This window comes from Drosophila eugracilis, unplaced genomic scaffold, assembly GCF_018153835.1.
Source record: "Drosophila eugracilis isolate 14026-0451.02 unplaced genomic scaffold, ASM1815383v1 contig_90, whole genome shotgun sequence".
Lineage (NCBI taxonomy): Eukaryota > Metazoa > Arthropoda > Insecta > Diptera > Drosophilidae > Drosophila > Drosophila eugracilis.
In genome coordinates this window covers 5765103-5781731 of record NW_024573812.1, presented here as the reverse complement: position 1 = coordinate 5781731, position 16629 = coordinate 5765103, and the positions used below count along the sequence as shown (strand labels likewise).

Here is a 16629-nt window from a genome sequence, read left to right as displayed (position 1 = left end):
CGACTCTAATGCGAAACCCTCTGGCAAGTATAGGGTGGGGAGAGGGGTTGGTTTTTGGGGGTCAGGACCCATATGCTGCAGGGGGCAAAGAGCAAACGCTTGTTAGCTTTCGCTTTTAATCAGCTCGAGCAGCGCGTAGTTTTCCACGTCTTCTTGCGGCTCAGCCAGATAATGGGCTTCCACATATACGCATTTGGTGTCCTTGTGGAAAGTGTAGCAGGGGGTGGTAGAAGGGGGTTACGGGGGAGATATATGCTAATTTTAATTAGCTTGAAATTTACATATGCCACGCACACTATCCTGCCAGCTCGTTTGCTCCTTTTTTTTTTTTTGGGCGGTTTATTTTTGTGTGTTTTCTGTTTGAGGATTGCGAGGACCCACGACAATGCCAGAAATTGGATAGACATTTTTAAAACGCCCCTCGGGGCAAGGCAAGGCTAATTCAATAGTTCAGTGAAGCAAAAAGTTGGCTAACAGATTTATTTAATTAAATGGGATTACGCTTAAGAGAGCTTTTCCAAATGAAACTCGTACTTTGGGTAGCTATTTCAGAGCTTAAGTGATATGTTTAATATGAAAAGTTGAATGAACTGGCAATTTAACAACATAAAACTTAAGTTTAATTTAAAAGTTTAATATTTAAAATGTCACAGAGAGAGAATTTTAATATTTTTAAAAAGCATTTTCAGCCCGAAGGCAAGCCTTGCCAACTGCCATTTAAGCCTCTTAATTTATTTGTTCAACATTATTAAGCCATTTATGAAATTGTTCAATTAACTGAGCCATTTCAATTTCATTTTTATGATTTTATTTCTCTCTCATTGCGTCATTTTTGTTTTATTAAAATATTAGATTAGCTTTTTAATTGCGTTTTTAAGGCATTCGAATTGAAATTGAAACTATGTTCTGGCCACACATCAACCTGTTCGCATATCCTTTCCACTTTATACCCCCTCCCCACCCTCGTCTGGGTAAACAAAACTAAAAATCAAAAGCAATCACGTCCTTTGTGCCCAGGACTCGAAAGTCTGAAGAGATCCTTGCCCGCACAGCCTATTTGCTGGTGTTTGCTCCTTTTGAGGACCTTTGCTTTTTCGAGGGTAAACGCTGCAGTGCCCAAAGGTTGAGGAGCTAAAAAGGCTGAGACGGAGATGAAGACTGAGAAGTCTGAATAAAAGTCAGCCTAGAGTCTTATTGTTTTCTGGTTTTTATCTCCAAGCAGCCGCTGCCGCTGCTGCTGCCTCTCAGTTCTGTCACTCCTGCTCCTGCTATGTTAGCGATTATTGTTGCAAAAGTTAGTTGACAACTTGCTGGCTGTTCGTCCTGGCATTTGCACCACAGCACACCACACCATCCACCACCCCAAGGCCATGCAGATGATGGGCCACGAAGCGTAATAAGGCCAAAAGAAAGAGCCCAGAGAAACGACGTAGAAGTCTAGTGAAAATAAACAGTCGGACAGCCAAGTTGGGCATAGTTGAGATGCTTCTCGGCATCACAGTTTTGCAGTTTTCCTCCTCAGTTTTCTCCTCCTTTTTCTTAGATCTTCTCCCAGCTTGCCCAGTTCATAGTTTGCCATGTTGTCTCCCCATTGTCCTGGCCATTCCTTATTTCTCAGCACTTCTTACACTCTGGCTCTATATTATTATTATGTCTTGGCCCCGGACTGCAAAACTTTTTCCCATTCTATAACGACTTTGAATTTTTAATACTTAATACTTAATACATCCCCCCCTTAACCGCTCCCCTCCCTTTTAGAGTTTAACAATTTTAGCCATCTTTCGGTTGAAGCGGCTTAGCTTTGTTACGAATTTAATGTATTTCTTGGTCGACGGAAATTGAATATCCGTTAAGATATATATTAAGAATTTATAAGGCTCCCCCCTTTTGATTGCCCACCCACGATACGGTTGCAGAATGAGGTAGCTTCTTATTTTTGTTGCAGGAAAATTGAAAATGAAACGGAACCAAAACACACAGATATACACTGGGGTATGTATGTAGAGCGGGAAAAAGGCAAGAGCAGTCATCATCAGGGCCATAATGAGCAAGTCAATAGCTGCCCGGTTGGCAGTTGCAAAAGAGTCGGGAAAAGTCGGTGAAAAAGCCAGGCAATCGATGACGGAGCAAGGAAAATGCCGGCAGCAGGCAGAAGGCAGCCAGCCAGCAGTCATGCAGCGACGTGCGATAAAAAGCAGATTGCAATTTGTTTTACTGATTTCCATGCTTTTGGCTTTATTTGCCAAGAGTGATGGCCTGGCCAACTTGACACCTAACCAAATTCCAAAATTCTTTGGGCAAACATTTTGGCAACACAAATGCACAAGTCCAACAACCAATTAGTTGGCAAATAATGGAGAGAAATGACTTTTCATCTCTCGACCGCAAACAAAGTCCTTTTATATTCCATTCAGGACCCTTTTATTTATGCATGGAGAGAGAGCTCTCTCTCTCCGACTTCGACTTCTCCAGTTTGCAAGGATGTCGAACACTGCGGTGGCAAGGACTATTGTATTGTTGTGTTCCAAGTAATTTGAACAAATTTGCGAGACATTTTGTGGCCTCTGAGCAAATATTTCAGGCCTGACCTAAACCACCACCTCTAGACCTCCATCATCATCATCATCGTTATTTGGCCTGGCCTTTTGCGGACAAAGGCCAATTAACTTAAATAATTAGCCAAAAGTTTGGCCCACGAGATGAATCTCAGCCTACTACAACAACAAACAAGATGTTTAAGTTACGAGTATTTCAATAAAATGTTATCATTCGGTTTGCTGTCGACTTGTTCGGGGAAAATCCAATCAATTATCAGAGCCGTAAAAAGGGGGCCGAAAATTCGTAGGCAAAAGTTGAGAAGGCCTTGGGAAATGGGAAATAAGCTGCGCCGCCAACCACAAAGAGTTGAAGTCGACGAGGAGGTGAGACCGGAGCGTCCCCAAAAGAAGACCTCGTCATGGCCCTTCTGGCGTTTGGTCTACTGGCTGGGTATCCTCATCCTCATAGCTGGCATCTGTGTGGGCATGTATTTCACCCTCAAGTCGGACTTTGGCGAATGCTCCTCCTACGATGTCCGTTGCGATTGAGCCCGCTCTTGGCAATATGGAAACTTTCACAGAGATGGTGGAATCCATTACCCATTGAACTTCTATTAATTAAGAACAGAAAAGCGTTGTTCTACAATCAGCAGAAAGGTGAGTAGGCAATCAGGTGTCATAATTTAAGAGCTTAAGACTTTTGAGGAGTACTTAAAGGTAGTAGGAAGTAGGGGGGATAGTCATTTACTTCATTCAATTCCTTAAATCTTTAATAATATATAAAGTATTTTAAGTATTCTGACTTAACCTGATATGAATATATCTTTAAATCCGGTTAAAGCTAATTAGAATACGATATCCCCTCCTTAGCTATGTTTTCCCGTCGCAACATCAGCCTGAAACGTCACCAGTTAGACCAGCGTTGGAAGATAGTTTTCATCGTATTCTTACTTCTCATAATCATTTTCTATATTTTCCTGTTTGTTCTCTACATTCTGTATATAGTAAGTGAAGATAATCAATATTGGGTAAGTCGTAACTAAAAACTAAACTTCCCATATAGCTTACTAACCTATTTTCTTACAGATTAATTTATAAAACTTACTCACTTTTATGTTTTTCTGTTTTTCTTTGATAACTCCAATACTTTAAGCTTGGTTATTATTTTCCTATCAGTTGATGTGCACTGCTGTACGTGTCATATATGGACTCTTCCAGCCGGATCTTAATTAAAGCCGGATAAAATACCACCCACCCATATACATACACCCCCTTTATTGTTAACAAATACAAAAGCAAGGCCGTAGCCGCACCACTATCGTCTGTTCAACATGCAGATACGTTTTGGGGCATGTGGCAACGAGTGTATCTCTGATGCCATTCAAACTTATTGGAGCGACTTCTTTTGATGGCGCTCCAGTTGACTCTTCAATGGCGAAAACACTTTTTAGTTGAATGAAGCTAGTGAATGTACATATTTTGGAATGAATATATAGTATAATATATATGTAAGGAAAAACCTTGCCCTGTCTATATTTTAGTGTTAATTAAAAGAGAACAGAAAAGTCAGCAGGAAAAGAAAAGCACATATTTCCATTGAATGTTGTAATAAAAAGTCTTCCTTTGTTAACTTTTAACAACTAATTAAATAAAATATGTTTTTATGCGAAGTAATTATGAAACTAATTGTTCGTTTTCAGGTCACATTCCAGATTTATTACACAATTTATAAGTTAATTCTCCTTTAATGGTAGTTACTAATTTCAGAATTAGTTTATTTTTCTGTTTACTGTTTTCTTCTTTTATTGAATCATTTATTTTGGCCCGTTGCCTGGGGCTTTTTAAGCGACCTCTTATGAGAGGCCATCAGTCAAGGTCAAGCTTAACAAAGATTTGTTGGCAATTCGAGGTTTTATTTCTTTGACACTTGCCAGACTTCCGCCCTGTCCCTCCCCCTCGAAAACAGCAGGTGAAATATAAATAAACTTTTTAATGAACTTCAAGATTTATTGCCAGCAGCAGCCGCAGCAAGTCAAGTCTGACACTTTGTGGCTTGGAAATTTTCAGTCTTAGGAATGTGTGTGCTGCTTAGATAATATATATATATATATATATTCTATATACACCTAAAGACTCCCTTAGCTGGCTAAGTCAGTGAAATATTTAAGAGCTCCTTCCCCTATATACTAAATATTCTGCAAATAATTGCACTTGGTTTTGGTTTGGATGAAGGAAACCCACAAATAATATCTTAATGCCTGCTCTGCATTTTATGTGCCTCCTTCATTGGGTGAACACACATCGTCGTACACGGCGTATGCGTAATACCGAGATAATAGCATTAGGATAATTGAGTCGAACTGGCTCTGGCTAGTTGGGTCCTGGCCATCATACTTGGTGATCTCGCATTCACAAAGCAAACGTCTAATAAGCATCTTAAAGGCCAGCTATAAGGATAATTAACAATTTCCAGACATCAATTAAATCGTCTTGATGCAACGCCAGCCAAAAGTTGAACTTGAAAAACAGGTTAGTCAAGGATTTAGTTCTGTTACCTCTTAGCTGTTTCTGTTCTGTGTTTCCTGTTAGCAACAAATCCCTGACTTGAGCTCAATGTATTGACCCAATTGTGCTTACTTATATGCGTTCAGCCAGGGGGATAGAGAGAAGGGGAAAAAAACGAAGAAGGAAAAACTTTGACTGCAAGTTAAGTCGGACAAAAGTTCAGGTTGAAAACGGTCGCCGGTCGCCGGTCGCTTGGTTGCCAGTCACCGGAGTGCTTAGCCAGCGATTGCTGAATCGAGTGCTTTTGGTCAGGTCCTTGATCCGGGTTTAATTTGTGCTCGATTGGCCAGTAAAAATGCGAACTAAATCCGAGATTCTAGGGGGGAGTAAAAGAACGAAGGGGGCTTACGACGAAATTCAACAGGCACGTAATGCTGCCAGGACGAAAAAACAACGGGCGTTGACATCCAGCACTAGCATAAAGAACAAACAAAACATTTGACATAATGTAAGAGGTTTTTTTGTGTGGCATATATATTGTCATACCATACATACGTATCTGCTTTATAAATGGTGCCACAAATACAGCCGCACGTGATGTGGTATGTAAATAAAGTGAGTGTGTGAGTGTGAGTCTGCGAGTGTGACTGTGTTTGCGTTTCCGTCTGTCAGGATGTTCCTGCCACTGCTGCTGTGTTGTTTATGCTCATCGTCCTTGTAATGATTGTCGCCATTCGGCAGCCGCCTGCACGTGTTTCCCTTTCGATATTTGCGTTGGTCCTCTGTCCTATGTCCTGGCTTCTGCATTGTTGCCATGCTGTTGTTCTATGGAAATGTACTTAAAGTCAATCCCCCAGCCAAAGAATGCATGAAAGAGCTCTGTGATTGCAAGTATCCGGAATTTGCATTTAAATACATTTTCGGGTAACAAATTTAACAATTCGAAATAACTTTTGTTGATTTCGATATTCTCTTTCAAATGGAATTTAATGCCCACTAAAAATGTAATTTAAATCTGAATTATTATTATTATCGGGGAAAATGAGCAGCTTCTCGTTTGAAATGTTTTTACTTTTTAATCGCATTCGAACTGCATTGAAAATCAGTGATTATCGCTTAATTAAAGGTGAAACAATAATAAAAATATAACGCATGAGCGGCATAATCAGAAAATGTATTGACAAAAAAACAAGCAACTGAAAATATGTCAAAAATGAAAATCTTTTCATGCGGCTGATTTTTGCTATCAGGCGAGAATTTGACAATAATTTTATACTAATTGGAAAATGGAATAAATGAAATTATTTTAACGATTTAAAAGTTGTTATATATGTATGTATATAGTTTCAGATGTGATCTGCTTGAATGGGGATGGATTATATATCTAAAAGGAAAGTCAAAGGCAGATTTAGGCAGATAAAAATCTACTTTATATACTTTTGTTTGTATTGCTTTTAGTCACAAAATCAGACATTAAATAACCTAAAAATGAGCTTAAAATAATGTAAATATATATCTCAAATAGCAAAGTGCCTTCTAAATGCATTTCGAGATACCTTTTGGCAGCACTTTTGAGAAATTTCAGCTTATGAGTAAGTTATCATATATCAAAGGTGCAACTTTTCACTTACCTGCATATATTCTCAGACATTTACATAGGTTAACATGGAAATATATATATATTTCAATATTACCTCAAGTTAAAGAAGAGCTTTCGGTGGTTTTTGGGCGCTCGCATAAATCATATCCCCCAGCTGAAAGTGAAGCTATGCAAGAGCTATTTTCTATCCATCATCAGCATGGAGATAACTTAAAGACCACTCTCTGGAAGGCACTCTGGGGCAGATGATGATTACCCAGCCAAAGCGAAACCAAAGGAACACATCCTGCTGAGTCTGCTCTGCGCTCCTGCAACCGAGGTTGTGTCCCCTGGCCACAAGACATTGTGGCCTGACCATGCATTTGTTGGCCCGCATCGGAAACAAGAAATTGTAAAGTGCATGAATACAAAATGAACTGCGAGTACATTAAAGTCTAGCATCTACTTTCTCCTTTGCTTTCTTTTTTGTTCTGTAACCAAAAAAAAAAAAAAAAAGGAGAATGAATACACTCGAGCGTAGTTCGCAAATACTTCAAATACTTCACATGCAATAAAAAAATCGTGCAAAAAAAAAGAGAGAGCCAAAACGGAAACCGCAGTTACAGATACAGATACGTACTGCACACTGCTGTATAGAGATACAGATACACAGATACAGATACATATACAGATATACAGATTCAGAGGGCGGCACTCAAACAATTTGCATTGTCTGCTGCCGGCCATTGCGGTTTGTTCGGGATTTCCGTTCGACGTTTTTTTCCTTTGCCCTCCTTCATTTTGCCTTCTTTTCCCTGGTTTTTTCACCCATTTTCTCTCCATTTCATATGGTGTTACAAAGGGGGGGCGGTCCTGGCCGGAATGAGGAGATAAAACCATGAATTGAGGCATTAATTGAATTGATTGAAATTGGCATCAGTGTCGTGGGCAAAAAGGAACGGACCACTCCGGGCACCAACACGCCGATATGCAAAACAGAAGGAAAAAAATAGCCCATGATTTTTTAAATAAACTGCTGCGGCACACTGCAAATTCCAATTTAAGGGTCTTAAAAATAAAACAAAAACAAATTGTAGCTAAATAATAGATAGTGCAGGGTAATATTGTTTAAAATATTTTATCTTTTTGTTTTGATTTTAGCTACCATTTAAGGGCGCAGGGCTTTAGCTTGCAGTTGCTGTAAATCCTTTTACATTAACTTTAGGGTTGTTTGCTAAACTTAAATTGTTAAAGTAAAATAAATAGCATTTTGGTTTGTATTAGTAAAGGATAAAACATTGTATTGTTAACCACAAAACTACTTAAATCATTTTTAAATAAAGAAAACTGCTAATTTCTTATTAATAATACTTAGAAAGAGCACTTAAGTGGTTGAGCTTTTAATCCTGAGTTGAAAATCTTACCTCAACCTTAACCTCAACAAACTTAATTCCCTCTATTAAATACCTAAAAATCAAAATAGCAATACAAACTTCCATTATTTCTAAGGATTCCTCATTTTTTATGGCTTACCCAAACTTTAGTTTTAATATTTGATCAATTTTTGCTGTACATCGATGGCTTCTGCTCGCTGTCTCTCTTTCCCTTCCACTTCCTTTTCCCTTCCGGCCCCGCTCTCTAATTCCCATTTAACATAAAAAAAGTTTTATTCCATTGTTGAAATTTCCACAATCTTGAAGTTTTGGGCACTGGAGGCTATATACGAGTATAGTTATAGTGGCTATAGTTTTCAACGGAAATGATACCGCAACGTGTGCATGTTGGTGAGGAAAAGTTTGCGGCAAAGCACTTGAATCGCTTCCCATATTTTCGATTATTTACCCAAATGGTTTTGGATTGTTTAGGCCGCTTTTGATGGTTGGGGCCAATTCCTTGGGGCCATAACCAAAAATCCTGTCGATTTTCGGTGGATATTGAGCCCAAACCAATGCGGCTTGTCATGCTCACACTGGCTCCATTGTTTCTCGTGGCAAAGTTAATCGAAGCTTAATTAGTTGGCTTTGTTTTTTGGTTGGCGGAATTTTCATGGTGGTGTTGTTGTTGTTGTTGCTGTTTTTTCTTGGTTCTGCCAGCTGGCAGCTGGGGCGAGGCACAATTGAGTCACTGTTGTTAACTTAACCAGCATAATGAGTCGAAAAAGTGTAGCCAACTCGCAAATAGCAAGCCAAAGATGCCCAATTAGGCCCTGACATTGAGCGTTAAGAAAGTTTTTCCTGTACTTTACTTTCCTCTCAGGCTTAAAGCTTTATTTGTTGGCTGAAAAGTAAAGTAAGTATTGCAAGAAGTCAAAGTTGAAAGGTCTTATAGAAATCTTGAGGAAATTCCTAAAATTCTTCAGAAATTTGAAATTATTTGTTAGGTTTATGGAAAGTTATGTATTTCTTAACTAATTTAAGTTTGATTTATTAAAAATGTGGATTATTTTTAAAAAGAAAATTGAAGTCTATATATTTCACAGTTTTTATGTAAACATGTTTTTATGTAATTTTTAATAGAACTTTTAATGTTTTTCTTTAACCAAGAAGGGGTAAACTTTATTGATTGCCCTTGAAAATTGTTGATATATTTTTAGATGAGTGCAAGATATACATCATTTACCCCACTTACCTTGCGTTTTTCACCTGAATTCCATTTGTCTCGCGCAAAATCAAGCAACAAAGGTGGGTAATGAATTAGATAAACGAAAAATGTACAATATATTTTCCCGTTTGTATTTGGAATGTTCCCACGCACATTGGACAAATTTCTTTTTCGTTTCATCAAATATATATACGATATGCATGGCTTTGTTTTTACTCAGACACGATGTCGTATATATATATATATATATAACTTTGCATGCAGACATATGAGAATGGGTGACACGTTTTCGCCACGGAGACAGCTGCACATCCTACAAGACAATGAATTCTCCCCCGAAAAGTATGCCATTAAATGTTAAACTCCAAGGGAATTAAGTGAAAATGCTGATCAGATGTGCAGACTGGGTTGTAAAATAAAATAAAAATAAAAAACAAAACAAAAAAAAAACAATTAAATGACAAAGGCAGGGAGCATGGTTTTTGATGGTTGACACACATTTGAACATCATTTTCCGTGCATCATCATTTCATTTCGGTCTGTAATTTCCTTACACAAAAAGCAGTCATTAAAAATAACTGAATTTTATGGGGCTTTCTAATGAGGTTACATGCATGGCACACACTCTCACTCGCAAATTAGCTTAAATACGTGCACGAAATTCATTCGTCTGTTGTTATTTTCGCCAGAAATCATCTCACGCACTGTTAATTTTATATAAAATTTTTTGTATTACCAGATACTTTAACACTTTAATGGCAATCATTTAAATTTAAATGCCACATATTGAATAAAATGAGAAAATACGAGACGAGCCAAATAAGAAATCAGAAGCAATTTGTTGCCCTCAACCAACTGGGGGCCATGTGTTAGTCCTCGGCAGAGTCTTCTAGTTGGAATTTTTTAATGCGGAAAATGCATTTTATGTTTCACTCCACACCAGGGGGAAAAACGGATAGAAAAGCTTCTGGCCGGTGGAAATAAGGACGAAGCACAGCTGTCGAAGGCAGTGGGTAACTACAAACTGGTAACTGGCAGCGGCAGCAACTCAGCTGTTCGCTCGACTTGAGCTGAAAAGCCAGTCAACAGGACACTCTATACCTAAAGGCTAACTTTTCTCCTATTTTATTCTTGATATTTTTCCTCTACAGAGGTTTAGTATAGTGACCATAGTATTATTACCCCAGACGGTTTAAAAGCTTAGATGACTGAAAACCAATATCACATCACATTGAATTTGTCTCGAATGGTCGTCTAGGTTTTCAATATTTAATTAACAGCAAACAGTGAGCCAAATGATGTGTAAATATTTCATTTAATTGCGTTTTCAAATTTCCCGTTTGGCCTTTGAATTTCTAGATATATATATATGTACTATTTTGCCGAAAAATCAACAATAACAAGAACAACAAGAACAAAACCAAGAGACCAACTCGGCAGCAATAATAATAAACAAATTGTGCATGAGCCAAAAATATTCATGCAATTAGGCAATGAGTAAACAAAGAGCGAATGCCAGACGCGAGTCCACTCACTCCTTTTTCCCCAACGCAATCACAACAGAGGACTCGATTGCCAAAGGCTTGGCAACGCGTCGTATACGCAATATGAGCAAAGAGGTGATGCTATGGGTAGCAAGGCGTATGTCTATCCATGGGAGTTTATTTATGGGAATATAAAATATAATAAAATAAAGCATATTAAAATAAAACTTAGTGTATATGACAAAATATTAAAAAAAAATTATTTTAAAAACATTTTATAAAATTTATTAAAAATTATTTGTAAAATTTTTCAAATGTTAAATTGTAATAAAAACTTACTACATATTTAATTTTATGCATTAAAGTAAAACTGCAAATTTTAATAACTTTTTATATTTATTTTTCCCCTTATAAGTATGCTATTATCTTCGACTTTTATATTTATTTCTCTCCCTATAAGTATGCTATAAACTTTAGTATTTAGTATTTAAAGAACCTATTTTCCCAGGGTATTTGATGAATGACTCCATTATATTTACCCATTATTCGGTATTCATTTATGCGTGCGCAAATAATGTTGTTGGAATTTCGCTATGCATAACTAAATTAATCCCTGTAGTGGCAGTTTTTCAATGGAAAATATGGTGCGGGGTTAATGGTGGGACCTATGAAGTCAACACAAACGAAATAAATTAGGCGACGACAATGATTGCTTCCAGACTGTTGACATAAATACGAGTCAACCAACAGCATCACAATCCCCCATCCTCTGTATTATTATTATTATTATTATTATGATTTTTTATTATGCGAAGGAAATGCGGGCAGTAAACGTAGCAGAAAACTGCAAAATAAATGGAGAAAAAGCATTTTGCAAAAAGCAGAAAAATATGAGAATAAATTCGCGACGCATTGAAAATTCATTCAGAGAAAGAAACGACGGCAATGGCGGCTGTGGTCATTTCCGCCAGCTGAAGCACAGGATGCGATTTTCATTTTTATTTCCGGCAATTAGCACTCGAATCGAGGGCGCAACAGCAACTGCTCAAAATGATTTTAAATTGCATTTTTCTTTTCATTTTCCATCTGAACTGCATAATTTGCAATGCCGCCGCGATGGCCCTTAAGGCGAGAGTTTTCCACTTTCCCTACGATTTTCGCACTAATTCAAAGTTCTGTTCTGTCTGTTAGCCACTCTCTCTGTTGCTGTCTCTTCTAACCATTATTTCAGGGCGAACCTGACCTGACCGAATTTATGTTGCCAACTGTCTGTCCGGCTGTCTCGCTCACTTCCGCCGGCATTAGTATTTGCCGGAGGACTGCCGAGCAGGACTTCCGCTCCAATCTGGGGTATAAGCTTTCGCCGAAAATTTCAAGTGGCATTTTTCTGAGGTGCACTGTAAAAAAAATCCTCTTTAGAGGGTAAAAAAAACAATAGTAAAAGAATTTATAAGAATATTTTCATATTTAATTTAGAGGTGTCTAAAAGTAGGCAATAATAAAAAAAAACACCCCTTTAAAAATTAAATCAAAGTACGAAGATATTGTAGCATACTTTTGGGCACAGTTATAAATTAAGTCAAACTTCCTTCCCTTCTGTAAGACGGATTGAATTAATTCCAACTAATTTCTGTTCCATATAATTATTCTTCCTGTGCATATGAAAAGTCAGAATAAAAACATTTGCAACTTGTCCTGTATTCCGTGTGGGCATTGATTGACAAACGAAGAGCGAAGAACCAACGGCAACCAAATTGATGCCCGATGTCGGGAAGGAAGTTTGCCATAATTAAGGCAGCACATGTCCCACAGATCCACAGCTCCATGGGAAGAACCAAGCAAGGAGAAACGAATCCATATCAGCACTGTGGGTCTGGCATATTTATCAACTGGCCGCACAGACCGACAATTTGTTGCGCCCCGTGAACTACAAAACCGGGCTGGCAGACAGCCGCTGATTTATGAAGGAGCCATCGTGAACCATAGCCAACCATCGCTGGTCGACCGAGCGTATAAAATATTTAAGAGTAAACTTCACAGGGAACTAAAATTAACAGTCAACTGCCATCGAGTTTTAAATTACTCAGGGCAAAAAAAAAACGAAAAGAAAAGCGGGAGGAGGGTGGAGAACTTCAAATGGCGCTCAAAGGCAAAGGCAAAGCTTACAAGACCAAAGCCAGATGTTTTCCAGCTTCTTCTCATTCTCGATTCCTTGGGACTTTCAGTTTTCCAGTCTGTCTGCCAGTCTGACTGTCTTAATTGTAGCAACATTTTGAGTTGAGCTTCACAGTTTGGCACTTCATTCGGCGAACGTCATTTTGAACGGCAATCAAAATGAAAATAAAGCGCCAAGGATTTTCTCCAGCTTAGAAGACGCTTTTCCGCCCACTCTTTCCTTGCTCTCGTTGCAGTTGCAAAAAGAAATTTACAGCTTCAAAGCATTTTACATGGGCATTAGTTCTGTATGAGTGTACTTTACGAGTGAAACCCATTTAAGTGAATGTCGTGACATTGGGGAGCTAAAACCGAAATGAATATCCTTTCCAACGATGGCATCAAAACCTTTTCTCAAGGGGCAACAGCCACCGCTGCCGCTGCCTTCAACGGTGCGTATGTGTAATGCGCTTTGAGTATTGGGCTTTTGGACCACGCCAACCAGAACATATCCAACTGCCTTCCGGAACCCAAGGGCAAAAAGGGTTCATATGCCTTTCTGGGATGTCTTGCCTTTGAGGGACTTAAGCTTGGATCATCCGACAGAGCTCCCTCTATGCGCTTAGATTTATTTCATAACAATCAAAGTGTTTAGTTTTATCTCTAACTTAAGTGCATTTAGGTTTTAAGTAACGTGTTTAAACTCTTTCTAGTTTTATGGCAAAAACGATTTCCATCCATCTTTAATGTCAAAATAAAAGCAATCTGATGACTTCTACCATACCAGATCGTAGAGTAAAGTCCCACTTGGTCCTTAACCCCATACACAGCACGTTGCCCACATTTGCATTTAAGACTGGCAATCTGTCATCAGTCTTGGCATTAGCAATAGTTTTTTGCCAATGCCATTTCTGAGCATATTCACTTCTGCCTGATAAAACTGAAGAAGGAACGAGTTTTTAAGGACACGTGTGCCTGGAAATCCAAGTGACAATTGAATGCAGCTGAGGAGGAGGCTGGCGCTTGAACCTGGACTTGGGGGGGGAAACTGCACACACACACAAACCTTTCTGACAGCTGCTTGACAGGACTTTCAAGCTGGCATACCAAAATATATAGCTGATGGCTGGACAGTAAGATGTCCTTACGGCACTGCCACACTCGCACATAAAGTATACTCGGAATACTGGCGAGCACGAAGTTGGTTGAAAATCGACAATACGACAAAATATTGTACGTTCTACGCATTGTCAAATTGAAGGGGTTAAGGGTGGAGGTTTTCTGGGGTTTTCTGGAGAGCGGAGGTGGTGTTGGCTGAACGTGCTTGGCCAACTTATTGACATGACACAAAAATGCTCGTCTATGATTTCTGGCTTATGCACACGAAATCCGATTGCTGAATTTACAATAATTTGGCCAATTTCAAGTTTACAATAATAAAAGTATTTTCCTCAACTTGAAATGAACATGTAGCTAGCTGGTTGTTGCTGTTGCTTTTATTATTATTATTATTATTATTATTTTCCCCTTTTTGTGTTGCCAAAAAGTCGTTTTCAATTTGCTGTACACCTAGCTCCTATCTCCCCACAAAAATTCCCACAGGTTTTCCCGTTTTTATCATTATTATTATTTTTGGTACCAGACAGAGAGACAGCAGTGACAGCAGTCAGTGGAGACAGAGAAAATATTAAAATTTAAATTTGTTTTCTAATAAAAACGAAAACAAGTCCAGAAAATACCCAACGGCAGCGGGGGGCGGCCAAGGGCGGCAAGGGGAGATGAAATAATATTTACCCAACGTGATTTTGTTTACCTATCTTTTCAAGCCCAGCCAGCGAGCACCTGCAAAAGGGCCTTGTATGCCGGAGAAAAATTGAGAAGATTTCTGACAAACCGCAAATTGTTTATATTTTGTTATTAGTTTGCCCCGGCCTTACTCTGGGGAAAGTATGGAGAGAGAGAAAGAGTGAGTGAGAGCAAGGGAGATGTTTGGATTTTGATGAAGTAAACTAAAGTTAATCCAGTTCCCAGCAGCGACATTCCGATTCATTTCGTGAGAGACCAAAGAAGGATGAACTTCAAGTTTTCGGCCGACTTAACTTGCAGCTACAGGAAGTTTTGAGTTGCACAAACGCATTGCTGGCCAAAACTTCCGGGCCAGACTAAAGCAAAAAATATATAAAAAGAACTGCCAGCGACTTTATTTAATTAAAAACTTGCCGCCCTCGCACATACAAAGGGAAAGTTTCTGTTTTTTTGGGGCTCTGAGTGTTGGATTTTTCATTAGGCGTACTCGTAATTAGCCCCATCACATGTTGCCAAACTTTTATGGCTCACTTTGATGGACAGGACTGTCTGTCTGTCTGTGATATAATATATATATATATCCTTGTAGCCCGACAAAATCTCCCCTGAAACCCACCAGCAAGAAGACAAGTAACATTTCGCTTAGCCTGGTGCAAGCATCTGGGGAGCAATCTCTTTTGATGTCATGAGCCAAGCATCGCCAGTCCGCTTTATTGTCCGCTCTAAATCTCTATTACAATCCAAGGTGTACTTCTGGGTGTACTAATTTAATGCTGAAAGCATATAAACGCCTTCCCCCGAAAATGTAGGTGAAACTTCTTGGAATTGCCCAAAGTAACTGCCGAATATAATTCACTCGGAAATCTTGCGGTCAACTTGATTTAAATCATGTCCTCCAGCCTCGGGTTCCCGCGGGTCAACTTCCCAGCTGAGGTAAGTTCGAGTGAAATGCCAGTAGAGCTGGAATTTTCTCATTGGCATTTAATTACGCGTCAAAGGCATTTTATTACCTTAATGTTTGGAAAATGTTCAGTTTAAATGTTGATATATAGAGCAGGGAAAACTGCAATGGAATGTCATTGGTCACTATTGAAATCTTTAATTGATTAAAGGGTCGGTTTGCCAAGCTTAAATGCATTTCCTGAAGGTGAAAATTAAACTGTAATTCATTTTCTCCTTGTGAGAATTTAAATTAATATTTTGATGAGATAGAAATTCTTAGAAAGGCTGAAAAATCCAAGAAACATTTTAATATTTTGTTAAAAAAGGCAAAATTCTGAAGTAAACTAGTTAAATAAAAAGGTCAAATTCTTGAAAACTCCTCACGAGCAGAACTCCTGAAATTTCTCAAGTTTTTCCTGGGAAAACATGTGTTATTTTTAGTTATTTTTTCTCAAGCACCTCTACACTTCTTCTAAACAAATTCAACAGCTTTTCTTATGCCCAATTTGACAAGCTTTTCAAACTACACATTTTTGAAATAAACAACATATTTTCCTAAGAACCTCTTAGGACTTTTCGGACATACAAAAAAGGGGTGGAAAATACTTTTGAATTTCTGCAAATTGCTTTCGAATTGTCTACCTTGAAAATTTAAATATAATATTTTTATTGCCATATTTGCCAAATCACATTCTGCCTTTTCCGTTTTGGTTTCTGTTTATCTTATTGCTTTCCTGGGAAAACCTCAGAGCACCCAACCACCCATTTCCTGTGATGACCTTGTCAGAGAAAAGCAAATAAAATATAAACATTTATTTATTTAACTGTATTTGTTTGCAGCTGTTGCTCGGTGGCAGTAAATGTTTTATGATTGCAACAAATGCAAATTGTTCAGCTTGGTTATTTAAACGAAAACAAAGGGGTAGCAAACAAGTTATTAATGCGTGTGATTTATGGGGAGAAACAAATGCGGCGCCTTGAAATATGCAATATGAAAATTAATAAAGCGCGCGGCTTAAAG

General features: G+C 38.4%; 1 protein-coding gene across 1 annotated transcript; it reads left to right on the top strand.

The window, feature by feature from the left end:
• Window positions 1-2470: 2470 nt before the first annotated feature.
• On the top strand, window positions 2471-4231 carry LOC108112407. Its single transcript, XM_017222248.1, has 3 exons — window positions 2471-3194; window positions 3408-3565; window positions 3624-4231. The coding sequence occupies exon 1, from the start codon at window positions 2700-2702 to the stop codon at window positions 3084-3086; it is 387 nt and encodes a 128-aa protein (XP_017077737.1). The 5' UTR covers window positions 2471-2699; the 3' UTR covers window positions 3087-3194; window positions 3408-3565; window positions 3624-4231.
• The last annotated feature ends 12398 nt before the right edge of the window (window positions 4232-16629 follow it).

Bases quoted from the DNA above. Each gene is read 5' to 3' on its own strand.
- LOC108112407 (XM_017222248.1), top strand. From the start codon at position 2,700: ATGAATCTCAGCCTACTACAACAACAAACAAGATGTTTAAGTTACGAG.